The sequence below is a fragment of the Enhydra lutris genome, unplaced genomic scaffold (genome assembly GCF_002288905.1).
Source record: "Enhydra lutris kenyoni isolate GAN:26980312 unplaced genomic scaffold, ASM228890v2 scaffoldscaffold10, whole genome shotgun sequence".
Taxonomy (NCBI): Eukaryota; Metazoa; Chordata; class Mammalia; order Carnivora; family Mustelidae; genus Enhydra; species Enhydra lutris.
Window position 1 is genome coordinate 2,107,015 of NW_019154094.1, and position 16,325 is coordinate 2,123,339.

The 16,325-nt window shown below is 53.4% G+C and overlaps 1 protein-coding gene and 1 long non-coding RNA gene across 4 annotated transcripts; one reads left to right on the plus strand and one right to left on the minus strand.

Moving 5' to 3' along the window:
- Positions 1-1,748: 1,748 nt before the first annotated feature.
- Positions 1,749-8,080, minus strand: LOC111143976 (bone marrow stromal cell antigen 2). Of its 2 annotated transcripts, none has more exons than XM_022498022.1 (5): positions 6,983-8,080; positions 6,106-6,181; positions 5,704-5,764; positions 5,303-5,432; positions 1,749-1,837 (listed from the first exon to the last, which is right to left on the minus strand). In XM_022498022.1, exons 1-4 carry the CDS (start codon positions 7,271-7,273, stop codon positions 5,312-5,314), a joined length of 549 nt encoding a protein of 182 aa, XP_022353730.1. In that variant the 5' UTR covers positions 7,274-8,080; the 3' UTR covers positions 1,749-1,837; positions 5,303-5,311. The 2 variants fall into 2 exon arrangements, with proteins under 2 accessions (XP_022353730.1, XP_022353729.1); XM_022498021.1 differs by lacking the exon at positions 1,749-1,837 and adding an exon at positions 3,908-4,140.
- A 3,378-nt stretch (positions 8,081-11,458) lies between these two features.
- On the plus strand, positions 11,459-15,351 carry LOC111143977. Of its 2 annotated transcripts, XR_002640352.1 has the most exons (4): positions 11,459-11,874; positions 13,686-13,786; positions 13,899-13,911; positions 14,026-15,351. It is a non-coding gene; the product is annotated as an uncharacterized LOC111143977 (long non-coding RNA). The 2 variants fall into 2 exon arrangements; XR_002640351.1 differs by having other exon boundaries at positions 13,899-15,351.
- The last annotated feature ends 974 nt before the right edge of the window (positions 15,352-16,325 follow it).

Below are 16,325 nucleotides of genomic sequence, written 5' to 3' on the forward strand. Positions count from 1 at the left end.
AGAACACCATGAACCCCAGCAACAGAGATGGAGGAGGGAGAAGAGGGTCCTGAAAATCCAGGGATATCCTGGGGAGTGTCAGTTCTTATCCTGAAGAAGTCCCAAGAGATCCCCTGGGATGGGGCTGACCCTCCCCCCTGTTTGGGATCTGAAGACAAGTTTTGGGAGGTGCCCACCCCCTACTTTGAGGATGGGGTCATCACTCTTCAGGCAGGGCAAGAGGTTTTGGGTGGCCCTTTTTTGCTTTTGCTTTTTTTTTTTTTTTAATTGGGACACGGTTTGGACCAGTGGCCAGGCTTACTGCAAGTGTAACAAGCTCCTGGAGGGGACTTGTTGAATGTTTGGGTCAAGCCAGCAGGGTGAGACTTTTCTAGAATAGCTCCGGTAAGGGCAGTAGGCAGGAGTTGATAAACCGGAGATCGTTTTTTTTTTTTTTTTTTTATGTCCCTTTCTCATTTCCTCTTTGATTTCCTCCTCTCTGCTGTTAAAAACCTTGAAGGCTGGGTCTAGTATGTTGGATTGAGGGGTTTGTGGGCTTTATCTAGTTTTGTTTCTCTAATATGTGGGTCCGACTGGGAGATGAAATGCATAGCTAGGTTCAGTTTTCCTGCATGAGAGTTAGGATCAAGGTCGGTGAGTTTTTGAAGAGCCTCAGTGAGGACAAGAGGACAAGAGCAGGATTTTTATCTGATCTCTGGGTGGTCTCCCTATCCTATTCCTAACCGTATAGGTCCCTCCACGATACATCCAGAGGAGAGGGTGAATTACTCAGATTCCTTAGTGAACCTGGCAGGATGCGTTGAAAAAGAGCCAAGCTTACATCTTGTAAGGGAAAGATCTGGTGAGCAGAAGGGAAGGTAGACCCGAACCATGCCTTCTGCTCCAGCCACTTTGCCAAGAGGGAATTGGGGGGCGGGGAGGTTGGGAAGGGCGGCCCCGGAACATGTGTGGGCAGAAGAAGGATCCAGACCTGGAGGCAAGCGCTGAAGGGGATGGGGTGACAAAGGGTCTTGAGGGGAAGGAGAGGGAGTTGGGGAGGAACCAAGGGAGGATCACCTGCGGGTGGGTGGAAAGGCAAAGGCTGGTCAGCAGAGCTGAAGTCTGAGTGGGGAGAACCCGGGAGGGGGAGAGGGGGAGGGGTCTTTGGGGAGAGGAATATAGGGCAAATAGTGGGAAGCCCAGGATGACCAAGTTCGAAGAAAGCTTTAAAACGATGTTAAGGTGGCCGGTGGGCTGGGCGGCAAAGAATTACGCAGAGATTAGAACCCCAAGCAGGACAGAATTTACTCACTCTCCAAGGGAGGAGAGGGGCCAGACATCAAGAGAGATGTCTGTCTGGTGAGATTCTGTAAGGCTGGGCCTTTTAAAGGCTTTTAAGGGTGTGAGAGGGTTGCAGCTGAGCCTGTGGGGGAGGGTGAGTGGGGAGGAGGGATGTCGATGTTTGCTTGGCCCCATAAAGCAGGAAGTGACAAGTTATTGCGGGGTGGGGCTCTTTCTGGGGCTCATCCGGGATGTGGGTTCCCACTAAAAAAGTATGTGCTTTGTCGTTGGAAAAGAACATGCTTCGTGGTGGTGGTCTGTTTTTTTATTCTTTTTTAAAGGTTTTATTTACTTACTTATCAGAGAGAGAAAGCACAAGAAGGGGGAGCAGCAGGGAGAGGGAGAGGGAGAAGCAGGCTTCCTGCTGAGCAAGAGCCTGGGGCGGGGGTGGGGGGGGGCTCAATTCAAGGACCCCGCGATCACGACCCGAGCTGAAGGCTGATGCTTCACCTCACTGACTGAGCCACGCAGGCATCCCGCGGTGGTCTATTTTCTGAGAATGAGGGGGCACCATGACCTGGAAAAGGAGAGAGTCAGGGCCAGGTCAGAAGCCTGAGTTTTGTCTGTGAGCTTGGCTGGAGAGGGGCTTGGAATAAAACACTTTCACCTTAGGCATCCCCTCTGTCTTTAGACATGCTAATTTTTGGTTGCTTATTTTATTTTTTTAAAGATTTATTTATTTGGGGCACCTGGGTGGCTCAGTTGTTAAGCATCTGCCTTCTGCTCAGGTCATGATCCCAAGATCCCAGGGGCCTGGGATTGAGCCCCATATCCGGCTCCCTGCTCAGCGGGGAGCCTGCTTCTCTCTCTCCAGCTCCCTGTGGTTGTACTCCCTCTCTATCTCTCTCTGTAATAAATAAATACAATCTTTTTTTTTAAGATTGTATTTATTTATTTGACAGAGATCACAAGTAGGCAGAGAGGCAGGCAGAGAAAGAGGGGGAAGCAGACTCCCTGTGGAGCAGAGAGCCCGATGTGGGGCTCGATCCCAGCACCCTGGGATCATGACCTGAGCTGAAGGCAGAGGCTTTAACCCACTGAGCCACCCAGGCGCCCCTAAATAAAATCTTTTTAAGATTTTAAATGTTAAGATCTTTAAGATCTTTAATTTTAGATCTTTTTAATTAAGATTAGTTTTAATCTTAATTAAAATCTTTAATTTTAAGATCTTAAATTTTAAAATTTAAGATTTTAAATCTTAAAAAGATTTTATTTGTGAAAGAGAGGGCCTGAGTGGAGGGGGCGGGCAGAGGGAGAGGGACAGGGAGACTCCCTGCTGAGCAGGCAGCCCTCACCCCAGGACTTTGGGATTATGACTTGAGCCAAAGGCAGGCAGATGGTTAACTGACTGAGCCAGCCCGGCGCCCTTATTTTATTTTTTAACTCAGAATATTTGATTTTTTAAAGTAGGCTCTATGCCCTACTCTGTGGGGCTTGAACTCATGATTCTGAGACCAAGAGTCACATGCTCTACAGACTGAGCCACCCAGGTGCCCCTTGACTGTCTTTTTTACTCAATATAGTCTTCATGCCAAAATGGCCCACCCTTGGCCCCTACAGGGGCATTTCTAGAAAGGAGAGAAGTTTCTACTCAGCCATGTGTGGGGGCTTGGGAGGAGAAGCTGAACAGTTTGAATCCATCATATTGGGCAAACCTGTCCCCCATCACCATGGGAACACAGCCTAGGCATGGGCTGGGGAGAGGGGAGGGGCGGGGGGGGGGGGAAGGGGCAGCACTGTTTGGGACAGTCTGGCAGCCGAGCTGGGAGTGGGAGTTGAGGATGGTGGGGGAAGTGAAGCCCCCTTGGCCCCTCTGACCTCTAGGAGCCACTCTAAGTTTTAGTAAGCACCTTTAACCCGAGTGATTGACGCACTAAACATTTCTTTGTGTATTTATGGATCCTGCATTCTTTCCTGGAAAGAACAGAGCACGCCTGCACTGCCCGGGGAACCAAGGACCCAGAATCCCATGCACGAGCTGCGAGTGCCGTAATTACGTCCATAGTGGGCACCATCAAGACTGCACATAATCAAGAATTATCTCAGACCACTGCTTCCCTTAACTGATTAACTGCCCTAAATCCCTTGAAAAATCTCTGGGCCAGGCAGAAACCTTGGAGCTGGTTCTTGGAAGAGAGTCCACCTTCTCCCCAGGTAGCCAGCCTCCTGAACTGCACTCCTGCTCCTTTCCAGTCAGAACCCAGCTCTGGAATACCTGCCTTTCCAGCTTCAAGGAACTGGTTGGGGGGCCAGGGTAGGGGGGGCGGGGCCGGACTGAGGGAGGTCGCGTGAGAAGGGTTTGCTTCTGGGAATCAGAAGTTTCAATTCCCTGAGCAGCTCAGAAGCCCTGATTAAGTCCAGGAACTTTTCTGATTTCAGTTTCCCTATTGGTGAGGCGGGGCAGGGAGAAGAGGGGGGCTGTTCCGAGGGGGTGAAATAACTCTGTCATCCTAAAGCAGCCCCACGAACTCCTCCTGAGCCCTCCCACAAGCTGGGGAAAGTGAGGAAAACCCGGAAGCTCTGCCTGGAGAGCAGAGGTTCTCACAGGAAGTGAACCTGCTTCCCCCAACCATGGCAGACTTGGTAATGTCTGTGGTATTTTTTTATTGTCACAATGTCGGGGGGCGGTAGGGGTACAGGCATCAGGTGCCCTGAGGCCAGGGAAGTTGCTCAGGATCCTGTAGCACCCGGGGTAGCGTGTCCTCGTCCTCCGTAGAGCCCAATCCCGCTCAGAAGTCAACAGTACCCACAAACACAAAGGTCCCCACCCCAGGGCGACAGCAGGAAGTGGCTTGGACGATAGCTGGGATTCCAGAAGGGCTTGGAGAAAGATAACAGAGGAGGAAGGATTGATGGAGGCTGGGAGGATCCCTGAAAGTTGACTTAGTGTCTATCGAGGCAGCAGCTCTGAATTTTGAAGAAGCAGAGAGACTCTTGGGAGGAGGGGTTCCCGCGGGAGGAATGAGTTTGGGCTGGGGTGGGGAGGAACACCGTGACAAGGGCCTGGCCTGTGTGTGTCTGCAGATCCAGGTTTGAATCCCAGTCCCAAATGGTCTGTGGGATGGAATTGGGAACTACGATGGGATGTCCGCCCTGCCACAGCCTGGGTTTCCCCCACCGGACCGGGCATCAGAGGATGCAGTGAGGACATGAGGGGAGATGAGAATATATGAGTAGAATGCTTGGCACACGGTGAGTGCTGAAGGAGGGTGTAGAGTCCTGTGTGATGAGCCCAGTGAAGAGGGCCAGGGAGGCAGAGGGATGGCTCCTGCCCAAACCCCAAGGGTCCCTGGGAACATTCTGGAGTGGGGATGGGGAAGCTTGGGTGTGGATGTCAGTTGGTCTGCCCTCAGCTGCAGGGGAGGCCCTGGGTGCACGGAGATGACATAATGGCATTCACTCCAGGAACTTAAGAGTATGGTCTCCCCTCCAATCAAGGGGTGTCTACTTTTTGGAGTTCAAAGACTTCAGAAGTCAGTGAGCTTCTGGAAACCAAGAAACCAAGAAATAGGCACTCCCCACCCCATGTGCTGCCCTGCTCTGGGGGCAGGCGAAATCAGGGGCGGGGTGGGGGGAGGAGGCAGCCCTGGGCCAAGCGCCCTGTTGGTCCATCCCAGAGGCAGCTCCTTGTCCTCCCCCCCCCACCACCACTATCTTGCCCACCTCCCCCTAACCATGCAGCCATGTGGCTCCCTCAGAACTGGTCTGGTCAGGGAAGCCTTGAAGGGGAAAGTCCAGGCTGTGAGCTAAGGAGACATCATAAGGGGGACTTAGGGTGGCCTGGAGGAGGACAGAAGGTGGCCCCGCCCCGTTCCAGGCCAGCTCCCCACTCAGGGAGCCCTCTCTCCCTCCCCTCTCCCTCTCTGTGCCCTGCCAACTATCCTGTAGGTCACCTCCCCAGACCCTGTCCTATCCTAGACTCCCTCCCTCCCTCCCTCCCTCCCAACCCCAGCTTTCTTCTACCCCAGGCCACCCTTCTTACCAGCAGGCCTCAGGCCAGCAGAGCAGTGAGGCCCAGGAACAGGCACATGAGGACCATCAAGGGGCCGAGTGATTTCGAGGAGCTGCTGAAGCTGGTTTCCCCTTCCTTGCTCCAGGCCTCCTTCTCTTTTCTGGGGGAAGATGTGGGGACAACTGAGGCAGCTGCCAGGGCCTGCACCAGGTCTGGTCTTGTCGCCCTTCAGAATCTCCCCTCCTTCCCCACCAAGTCAGTGGGGAAGAGAGTGGGCCGTGGCCTCTCAAGGCTGGTGTGACCAGAGGGACAAGGCTGGGATTCAAACTCTGTGCCCTGAGCAATGGGAAATTTGCAGGCAAAAGGCGTTCTGGGTCTTGGGATGGGACAGGTGTGGTGAAAGGGGCACGGTCAGGGGCTGCGGTTCAGACCTTAGTCGTTCCACCTCCTCGAAAGCGCCCTGCAGCTTCTCCTTCAATTTCTCAACCTCTCCTAAGGCGGGAGAGAATCAGGGGACCTTGTCAGCACAGTGGTATGGTGGCCGGGACACGGCGTGACAAGTGGCCACATTCTCTGCCTGGCTCTACCCCGGGATCCAACACTGCCTTCAGTCCCAACCTCACGCCACCCCACCTTGGAAACCTGGGGTACTACTTTCCCAACCTTCACTGGATTCTGACCACTCCCTGGTGACCCCAACCCTGGGACTTCCTCCCGCCCCCCCTTGTCCCCTGTCCCTTCCTCCCTCCCCCGCCCCTCCTCCTCCGGGGTTCAGTGCTTGATCCACCACTCCCAATCCCCCTCTGCAGAACCCTGGCTTTATGCTTTCTTACTCTGAAGCTCCTCTCTTCTGGTGAGCTGCTCCAGACTCTGGGCCTTCTCCATTTCCAGGGAAGCAGAAAGGTTCACCTGGGACCAGGGCGGGGGTGTGTGTGTGTGTCAGAGACTGGCCTTCTGGCCTGCGGAGTGGAGGTAACTGCTGCTGGGGGCCCTGGACCTCTCCCCCAGGCCCTGTGATCAGAGGGGCCTGAGTCCAAAGCCCATTCAGGTTTCCCTCCAACCCTCCCTGCACCCCGGTCTCCCACCTCTAAGAATGGCCACAACCTCCCACCCTCCCAGGGCACCTAAGGATGTGATCCCCACAATAGGGGATTTGAGGCTCCCCACATGGGAATTTGGAGGATCCCTATGCCCAAGCCCTCGAGGAAACGCTCAGACCTCATGGGCTATTGCCCAGATTTAGATGTCTTTCCCTAAACCCAGAACATGGGAATTTCTGAGCCCAAGTTAGATATCGTGGGGAGTTTCAAGGTCCCCCATATCAGGACCCACGTGAACATTTCAAAGTCTCCCAGGGATGGGGTGGGTGTATTCGGAGCCCCACCCTTCTTTTGGAGGCTTCAGTGACGTCTCCATCCCAAACCTTAAGATGGGATTTCTGCTGCCCGAGACTGGTGCAGAGAGCAGCTGCTAGCTCTCCCAAAACAGGCCGGAGACTCTTCCCACATTCTAGTGGGGATTTGGGTGCTCTGGGGGCGTTTAAAGCCCTGCCCGATACCAGCACCGCTGAGAAAGTTTAGAGCTCCCCCAAACCCTAGCGGGAAAACCCAACTCCCATTGCGGGGGCCCAGAGGAAGTTTCTCCACCCCCATCTAGACCTGTGGGGGCCGCGCAACCACAGGGCCCCTCCGGGAGTTGCCGGTCTCTTACCACGGTCTGGTTGCAGGTGGCAGCCTCGTCCATCGCCCCCAGTAAGTGTTGCCGGGTTTGGGCTAGCTGGAGTTCCAAGAGGCGGGTGACATTGCGACACTCCTGCTCTGCTAAAAGGCCCTCCTTGCAGGCTTTGCTTTGGGCTTGGACAGCAAAGATGATCACGGCCACCAACAGAGGCAAGGTCAGGACAATGCTCAGCCACTTCCACCCCCACCACTGACTTTGCACCATTGACCCTGATTTTTCAGTCACGAGCTCAGGCCAATGATGGTAAAAAGTTGGTGCCATCTAGATCTGCCCCTGGATGTAGGGAGTTTGGGCAGGAAGTAGGACGTTGGGACCTTCTACCGGCTGGGGCTACCCCCTTATTAACATAGGGGCCGTCCCGACCAATGACACGTTCCGAGACAATCCTCCGACCTAGAGGCTTGAATGGGGCATCCGTAGGCAAAAAACGGTTTGGGCTTTCAGTTTCAATTTGCCAGGAAAAAGGTAGGTTGTTTGCGGTGAATTGAAACCTTGAGCTTTTCTGGCTTGGCAGGGGGCTGGCGCAAGGGGAGCTGGAGCAGCCTGCGTCTGGCCCTCTGAAGTTCCCGCCCCTCTCCCGCTTGTAACTGAGGGTGACAACTGCTGTTACTGAACGTCTCATGCAGGCCGGCCTCATGTTCGTGGGTCCCGGGACCCGAAAAGATCGTGGCTGTCGTTGGCTCAGCTCCAAGCTGGGGAAACAGGCTGAGAGGGGGTTGGTGGACTGGGGGCGGGGTCTGGCTCGAACCCCAGAGGCCACGTTTTGTGTTTAAGGTTCTCCATGGTGGTCACTTAGCATCCCTGCACCCACACAGGGTGTCTGAGGAGGGACTGAAGGCTGGAGAAGCTCTGGTTGGGACCCCAGGATGGAGGCTGCAGTTTCCCACTTGGCCACCAGGGCCGCCCTAGCCCTCAAAATACGGTCTCCCAGAGCCTGTCCTGGCTCCAGCAGGGAATAGGCTCTTACTTCTAGAATCTGCCTCTGCCATCCCAGTGATAAAGTTCTAGAACGTAAGTGAGGTTCGGAGGGGTGAGGTCCAGAGCGGTGAGGTCTGGAGCTGATGACCAAGAAAGAATTCTCAAGACATCTCTGCTGCAAAATGGTGGTTTATTAAAGCACGGGGACAGGACCCGTGGGCAGGAAGAACTGCTGCTCGGGGTTGTGAGGGATGGCAAGTTAAGTACCCTGCGGTTGGGGGAAGGTGAGGGAAAGGGAGGCTTCAACGGAGTTTTCATATGCTAAAGAGGGCCTACAAGGTGCCGGGATATCGGAGGTCTTGAGGCTTGATCAATGTTGTCTTTTTCCTTTTGGCAAGCCATTAACATCAAGATAGCTGGGAGATTCCTAAAGAATGTCACATTTGTCCCACCCAGGAGTGGGGGGGGGGGGAGGCGGAGGTTGCAAAGTGTCAGCCTTTTGCTGGGGTGAGGGGAAGATGGCGAGGTATCAGCCTTTTGCTTTGTCCTCAGCCAGCTTTCTGCTCCCTCATCACCAGGACCCCAAGCAAACCCTCTGAACCTCAGTTTTCCCATCTGTAAAGTGGGGGCAATAGCAGGCACAGCCTCATGGGGGAGGGGGCTCTGGTGAGGAGTTTCTAGGAAAAGGCTTTGGCATCCAGTAGGCGCTCAACAGATGTGCCGGCCAGGGCAGAACGGAGGAAAGGCAAAAAACACAGAAATACTGTCATGGAGCAAGGAGCACATTTTGAGGAAAGACAATCCAGTCTATTTGGGATACGCTGGACCCAAAGAGCCTGGGGAGTGCCCAGGAAGAGGCCTCAGAAGGGGGCTGAACCCTGGAGGGAGGCCTTAGAGGACTCAGACTGCCCTGGCCGCCTCTGCATGTGGCCAAGGGAGCCAGAGCTTCCTGCTGGACATTAGTCTGACCAGAGGCTCCCACCGGCTGCCTGGGACGGCTGGAAGGTTGTCATGTGCGTGTCCTGTGGCTTCTTCAGCTCCAGCGTCCCCACAGCCCAGACTCCAACCTAGGTTCTGTTGGGTCAGCCATTTCTAGGGTTTGTGGTGAGCTGGGCCGAGGGCGGGCAGGGCCACAGCCGAGGCCCAGGCCTCCCAAAAGGCCTGGAGAAGCATCTCTAGGTGCCCAGTTGGACATGCTCCGCCTAGAAGTCCCCACAAAAGCCACTCAGCCCCCAAAGTAGAAGGGATGAGGGATGTCCGTGCTGAAGAGGCCGGGGGTGGGGGAGACTGTGTGTCCCTAGAGAAGGGCCCTCCCTCCCTAGCCAGGACCCCAGGGGCAAACACAAGACTGTCAGCAAAGCTGACTTCGCCCTGTACTGGCTTTCAAACTTTGGGGTCCGTTTGGGCCTGCAGTTGCAGGTCAGAGGCCAAGGCTGTGTACGAATAGCCCTCCCTCTTGTAGGACCTGGATGAGAAGTTTCCTCTAAGCCTCAGTTTCTGGAGCTGTAGAATGGGGATGATAAAAATGAAACTGGTGCACCCCAAAATTCTGCCACTGCAGAGAGTGCCTTACTCAACCTCGCTCTAGTCCCAGCCCTGCAAACAAAAAGTTCTTCCGTAAGATTTTACTTATTTATTTGAGCAAGAATGAGCACAAGCAAGGAGCAGGGCAGAGGCAAAGGGAGAAGCAGACTCCCTGCTATGCAGAGAGCCCGATGTGGGATTCGATCCCAGAACCCTGGGATCATGACCTGAGCCTAAGGCAGAGGCTTTAACCCACTGAGCCACCTAGGTGCCCCTGTCAGTTTTTCTTTTTCTTTCTTTTTTCCCAAATATTTTATTTATTTATTTATTTGACAGAGAGAGAGATCACAAGTAGGCAGAGAGACAGGCAGAGAGAGAGCGGGAAGCAGACTCCCCGCTGAACAGAGAGCCCGATGCGGGGCCCGATCCCAGGACCCCAAGACCATGACCCGAGCTGAAGGCAGAGGCTTTAAGCCACTGAGCCACCCAGGCACCCCCATCAGTTTTTCTTTTTTCTTTTCTTTTCTTTTTTTAAAAGATTTTATTTATTTATTTGTCAGAGAGAGTGAGCGCAGGCAGAGTGGCAGGCACAGGCAGAGGGAGAAGCAGGCTCCCCGCCAAGCACGGAGCCCGATGCGGGACCCGATCCCAGGATGCCGGGATCACGACCCAAGCCGAAGGCAGCCGCCCAACCAACTGAGCCACCCAGGCGTCCCCCCATCAGTTTTTCTTAATGTCCTTTTAATGACATAGGACCCGGCGTTACTTTTGGTTGTCACATCTCCTTAGGCCCTTCTGGGCTGAGACAGTTTCTCAGACTTTCTTGCTGTTGATAACCTGGGCAGTGTTGAGGAGAACTGGTCAGGTGTATTGTGGGAAATTGCCCAGCTGTGACTTGTCTGGTGTTTTTTCAAGGTTGGACTGGGGGTGACAGGTTTTGGGGGAGGACCACAGAGGTGAAGCAGCCTGCCCGGCACACGGGGTCCAGGGCACATGCCATCAGCGTGGCGTTTCACGGTGGTGTTGACCTGCATCACCTGGCTGAGATGGGCTCCATTGGGTGTCTCCACCAGAAGTCACTCTCCTCCCCTGGTCAGTGGGGTGCCCCCGGGAAGGAAGTCAGCGGTCACAGCCACACCTCAGCCTACATCTGGAGCAGGACCGGAAGAGCATACGCTCGGGGCTTTTTCCTTTTGTGGTTCATCTTGAGAGGATAATGTAGGGACATCAAAGAAACTTCTTAAAGTTCAAAATGTCACCCACAATCCTGCTCCCTTCACTCAGGTCTTTTATCTCTTTCTTGTTGTTAAACTACACACGCATTTCATTGTGTTGACCAAACACCTTGTTGTATAATGTCTTACTCTTGAGATGTTTTCAGTAGTGCATGGCCCTGGGTGGGTGACAGAGGTCATCTCCAGGCTTGTAGGAAGGCGCTGGCACAAGGGTTCTCACTCAGAGGCGGTTCTGTCCCCAGGAGATACCTGGAGACAGCTTCCTTCCTTCCTTCCTTCCTTCCTTCCTTCCTTCCTTCCTTCCTTTCCTTCCTTCCCGCCCATCTCTCTCCCTCCCTCCCTTCCTTCTTCCCTCCCTCCCTCTTTCTTTCTTTCCTTCTTTCTTTCTTCCTTTCTTTCTTTCCCTCCCTTCCTTCCTCCCTCCTTCCCTTCCTTTTTCTTCCTTCCTTCTCTCTCCTTCTTTCTCCCTCCCTCCCTCCCTTTCTCTCTCTCCCTTCCTTCCTCCCTCTTTCCCTCCCTCCTTCCTCCCTTCCCTTCCCCTTCCTTCCTTCCTTCTTTCCTTCCCTCTCTCCCTCCCTCTTTCCTTCCCTTCCCTCTCCTTCCCTTCTCTTCCTCTTTCCTCCCCTCCCCTCCCCTGCCCTCCCCTCCCCTCCCCTTTCCTCTTTCTCTGTCCACAGGGAATATCTGGAGAGAGCTTCCTTCCTCGCTTTCTTCCTTCCATTCTTCCTTCTTCCTTTCCTTTCCCTTCCCTTCCCTTTCTTTTAACAGTTTACTTACTTATTTGAGAAAGAGAGCACAAACGAGAGAGGAAGAGGGGATCTCAAGTACCAAGGAAAGCAGCGGCAGCCCCAGCCAGTGGGGCAGCTCCCCGTTCTGGAAATGCACAAGATAAGAGAATCTGTTCCCGCTGAGCTTATCGATATGGGGGCCAAGTCCCAGCGAAAGGGCCAGGGAAATTATCCAGGCAAGTGCAGTGCCCCTATGGGATCCAGACGATGGAGTTTCTCTTCCTGGGCAAGAGGCCGAGAAAATGAGCAGCACCAGCGCACACCCCACCCTCTGAGAGCACCTGCATGGGCCTCAAGGTACTCGCTGCCTTACAGAGTGGATTCTTCTAGCCTGCAGGGAGGCTTGGCCCAATGAGGAGGACCCCCTGAGCACGCGCCCTGGAAATCGATAGAAAAGGTACAGCAAATTCTTCTTTTTATTTATTTATTTATTTATTTTTAAAGATTTTATTTATTTAACAGACAAGAGATTACAAGTAGGCAAAGAGGCAGGCAGAGAGAGAGAGGGAAGCAGGCTCCCCGCCGAGCAGAGAGCCCGATGCGGGGCTCGATCCCAGAACCCTGGGATCATGACCTGAGCCAAAGGCAGAGGCTTTAACCCANAGAACCCTGGGATCATGACCTGAGCCAAAGGCAGAGGCTTTAACCCACTGAGCCAACCAGGCGCCCCCAAATTCTTCTTTTTAAAGATTTTATTTATTGGAGAGAGAGAGAGAGAGTGAGAGAGAGCAGGAGCAGGGAGGAGAGGGAGAAGCAGGCTCCCCTCTGAGCAGGGGGCCCTGATATGGGGTTTGATCCCAGGACCTTGGGGACATACCCTGGGCCAAAGGCAGATGCTTAACCAACTGAGCTGCCCAGGTGCCCCAAGAATATGGAGAATTGGAGGTTTTTCCTTCTCCAGTACCAGAGAACATGCTGGGCACAGACATCCTACGAGGCCAAAGGCTGCAAACCTCTAATGGTGAATTCTGGAGGCCAGCCATTGACACGAAAGAGGGGTACTGTCAAATGTTATAATTGCCCAAGGGGCCTAAAGAAAGAGGAGAGATGAGTCAAGCACTGCACCAAGTTGGTATGGGACACCTTGCCTCTAGTGCTTTCAACAGCTCAGTATGGCCAGTAGAGAAAATAGATGGCTCCTGGCGGATGACTGAGACTTGAACAAATTGTGGTCCCCCAACCACGTGGCTGTGCTCAACACTGCCACCATCTTGCATACCCTGCCCATGGCCCTAGGAGTGTATCATGCTGAGCAGGACTTGGCAAATGCCTTTTCCAATACACCCCTGGCCACTAGACGCAAGCTCAATTTGCCTTCATGTGGGAGGGACCCCAGTGGACCTCTCAACTGCTTCCCAAGGCTACTTGCCAGCCCCACCGTATGTCACAGGATGGATGGTAGCCCAAGACTGGCCCCTGTCCTCCCTCCCCACATCCGTAAAATGGGTCCATTACACCAAAGACATGATGCCGACATGTAAAGACCTGTCTCTGTTCAGGGACGCTCTGCAGACTTTGCTGGGACATCTGTAGGTGGGAGGATGTGTGGTGAACCTGCGGCAAACTCAAGACCCAGGCACCGCCATGCAGGTTGAGCCACTCATGAAGGGAAGGCATACCCCAGTAAGAACTTCTCTGCCAGGGCAAGGGGTGGGTTGAGAGCCTGTCCCATTGACTCACCTCTGCCTGGTTAGAACTCCCACTTTGACTAAGGCATGCTGACTTGTAGCAGTAGGGTACCCTACCTACCAGCCCACGGCATCTAGAAAGGAGGTGCTGCTAGGCCCCACGGAGGAGCTAGAGCCCCCAAAGATCCCCACCCCTATTCCTGTGGGGAGCCTCCGTGGCCCACAGGGAGCGAGGGGCACTTTTCTGCTGATGCCTGGCACGCAGAATGTTCTAGTCGGGGTAGCCTACCCACATGAGCTACCATCCTTAGGCAGTTTCACACTGACACCATCTGGACGGAAAAAGGAACAAACCACAGCCTCCAGTGGGTTCAGCTCAGAGCTGGTTTGGCCTATCACTCAGAAGCCCGCTTAACCCTTTGCACTGATAGTTGGGCTGTTTTAAAAGGATGAACCCCAGGGCTTAGACAAGGAAAGCTGAGAGGTGGGCGATCATGAACAAGCCTTTGTGGGGTCAGGGTATGTGGGAGGACATCTGTGTTCACCTGTAGGAGACAGAGGCATCCTCATTATCTTCCAGGTGCTGAACCCCCACCCCAGGCTCCCAGAATTCAGAGAGCTGATGCCCCAGCCCAGGGAGGAGGCCTGGCCACCATTCTTTCAGCAGATACCACAGACTGGGTATGTAGGAAGAGTGGCCACTGTGGCACCAGGGCGGGACGGTGTATTGCCAAGGATTGCCCTTGAAATACAGTGTCTTGGTTAATGGAATACCATGTACTCTATGTTCTAGAACAACACCCCAGGTAACTGCCAAAGGAGTCGTCGGGGGCCATCCACCGGAGTTCCCAACCAGTAAGGCATTGCCAAGTTTATTTTGTTGTCCCTTTCCTGCTGACGGTTCTTTTTTTTTTTTAAAGTTCATTTATTGAATCATCTCCACACCCAGAGTGGGACTTGAACTCACGACCCTGAGATCCAGAGTCACACGCTGTACTGACTGAGCCACTGAGGCGCCCCTGAGCAAGGGCTCTAACTATGGTTTGGTTTGTGAGGTCCATTATCTGGCCCAACCCAAGCTTTCCCCTGTCACCGAGGTGCAAAGCAGGCTGCCTCCCTTAAGGGATTAGAGACACTGAGTATGATGTATGGAAATCCTCATCAAGTGGACAGTGATTGGGGTCACGTTTTGAGGGTCATGGTGTGCAAGACTGGGCAGAAGAACAGGGAATGGGGGCTCCATCTCCCCGTTCAGCCATGAGCAGCATGGTTGGGAGAAAGGAAGAATGGACTATTAAAGCAGCAGGTTAAACTGCTAACAGGTAAAGCCAGCTTGGCAGGGTGGACAAAGAGACTGTCGCAGGCTTAAGGCATTGGAATGATCAACCCACCACCCCATCTGCCAGCCTGGGGACCCCTGACAAGGCACCCAATCCTGCAAAGCTGTTGGGCGTCTCCGGAGACAGCGATGGCCCTGACTCTTGCTGGGACCAGCATGCTGTGCTGTTGAGGACACCAAGCCCCATCCCACCAGGGAGAGGTGTTATCTACTGGAACTGACAACGGGAAGTCCCCCCGAGCTGCGTGAGTTACTTCAGTCTTCAGTCTCCACTGGGATCCTGTTGTCCTGCTATTAAGACCGATCTGTGGAATCCCACTAAACCTGGAATGGACCACACACCCCAGAAAGAGGGGAGAACACACAGATCCTGAACCTGTTCTGCCCCTCGTCCTGTCTCTTCACATCTCCCCTGGCCAACAGGTCAGGCCTGGTACGTACAACCCAGCCAGGTTCCTAAAGCGGCAGCCACATTAACAAGACTTCCCTGTACAAGTTTCTACTACATAGCTGTCTTTTTGGCCTTAGACTTGGCTGCCCCGGGGGTGTCCGGTCATGGGATGGGCACCCAAGGGAACTACCTTTCTACTGAGGACCCACTTGTGTACCTGGCAAAGGAGTCAATCCACACCTGTGGGGATTCGGGCAGCTGTCCCTCTTTAGCTTGTCAGGATTGCTGTGGTGGGTACCACTCCTCCAGGAAGCGGAGCAGAAGGCACACAAGCAGTTCATTAAGGAAGCATAAGCTAGGACAGGTGCTCCTAATTCAGCGGATATTACCAATACTGATCCAGAAATCTGGCCTATGGCACATCTCTGAATAACACTGGGCATGAAAGGAGGTGCCCAGATGGCTTAGTCATTGGGTGTCTGCTTTCGGCTCAGATCATGATCCCAGGGTCCTAGGATTGAGCCCCGAATCGGGCTCCCTGCTCAGTGGGAAGCCCGCTTCTCCCTCTCACATTCCCCCTGCTAGTGGTCCCTCTCTTGCCATGTCTCTCTCTGTCAAATAAATAAATAAAATCTTAAAAAACAAAACAAAACATTGGGCACTGGGTATTCTTTTTCTTTTGAGTGAATAAAACAGGCAGCTCATCCAAAGGGTCCTAAAAATACCACTATCAGAGCCATAGGTGGCTTCACTCCAATTTGGGATGGGTTCATGTGGCTTTCCCTGGATTACAGACAGTAGAGGACGCATGTACCTCAATGTGGGGAACAGAAAAAAAACAAAACAAAACACTCTAAATGGAACCAACCCAGGTACACCAGGGATATGGCATGGATGTCACTGTAACATAAATCCAAATGGGACCTAATGATGGTGTGGCTCAAATCTTTGGCTTGGCTTCCACCTGGGTCGTTGGGCCAGTTCACCCTGGGTTCTCCCAGCAATCTGCTCTGTAGTAACACAAGTTGACCGTCTCCCTCTCCTCGAGGCCAGATGGGCACGTTTTCCACTGGTATGACCGCTGGGCCGCCATGTTTGTTCCCTCCATTGGCCTGGAGGAAGTTATAGTGCGCAGAGACGCCCTTACTAAGTTCACTCTGTAAAGCCTTAAATGATAGCTAACAAAGCCTTTCCTACTAAACTGTGAAATATCTGTAATGAGAAAAGCTGCCTGCCAAATTAGAATGAACTCGGATTTATGACGGCCTTGCATGGAAGCACCTGCCCCTTTATCCAAGTTCATACCTGATGAGTCTGCTAATGTATCATCTTCATTAAAGCACAGGAGGACACAAGTGAATGTCCTGAGAGATTCCCACGCCCGCCCTAAGGGACTTAATAAATGAGCAGTTTGGATCATGGGAGTCCTGGTGGAAAAAAAATGGTTACTTATTTTGGGAGTCATTATCTCAATTTGTTTTTTTTTTTTT

Bases quoted from the DNA above. Each gene is read 5' to 3' on its own strand.
- LOC111143976 (XM_022498022.1), bottom strand. From the start codon at position 7,273: ATGGCACCAACTTTTTACCATCATTGGCCTGAGCTCGTGACTGAAAAA. The intron at 6,182-6,982 runs GTAAGAGACCGG...CCCTGGTCCCAG, and splicing joins CCACCTGCAACCAGACCGTG to GTGAACCTTTCTGCTTCCCT. The intron at 5,433-5,703 runs GTCTGAACCGCA...ATCTTCCCCCAG, and splicing joins GAGGAGGTGGAACGACTAAG to AAAAGAGAAGGAGGCCTGGA.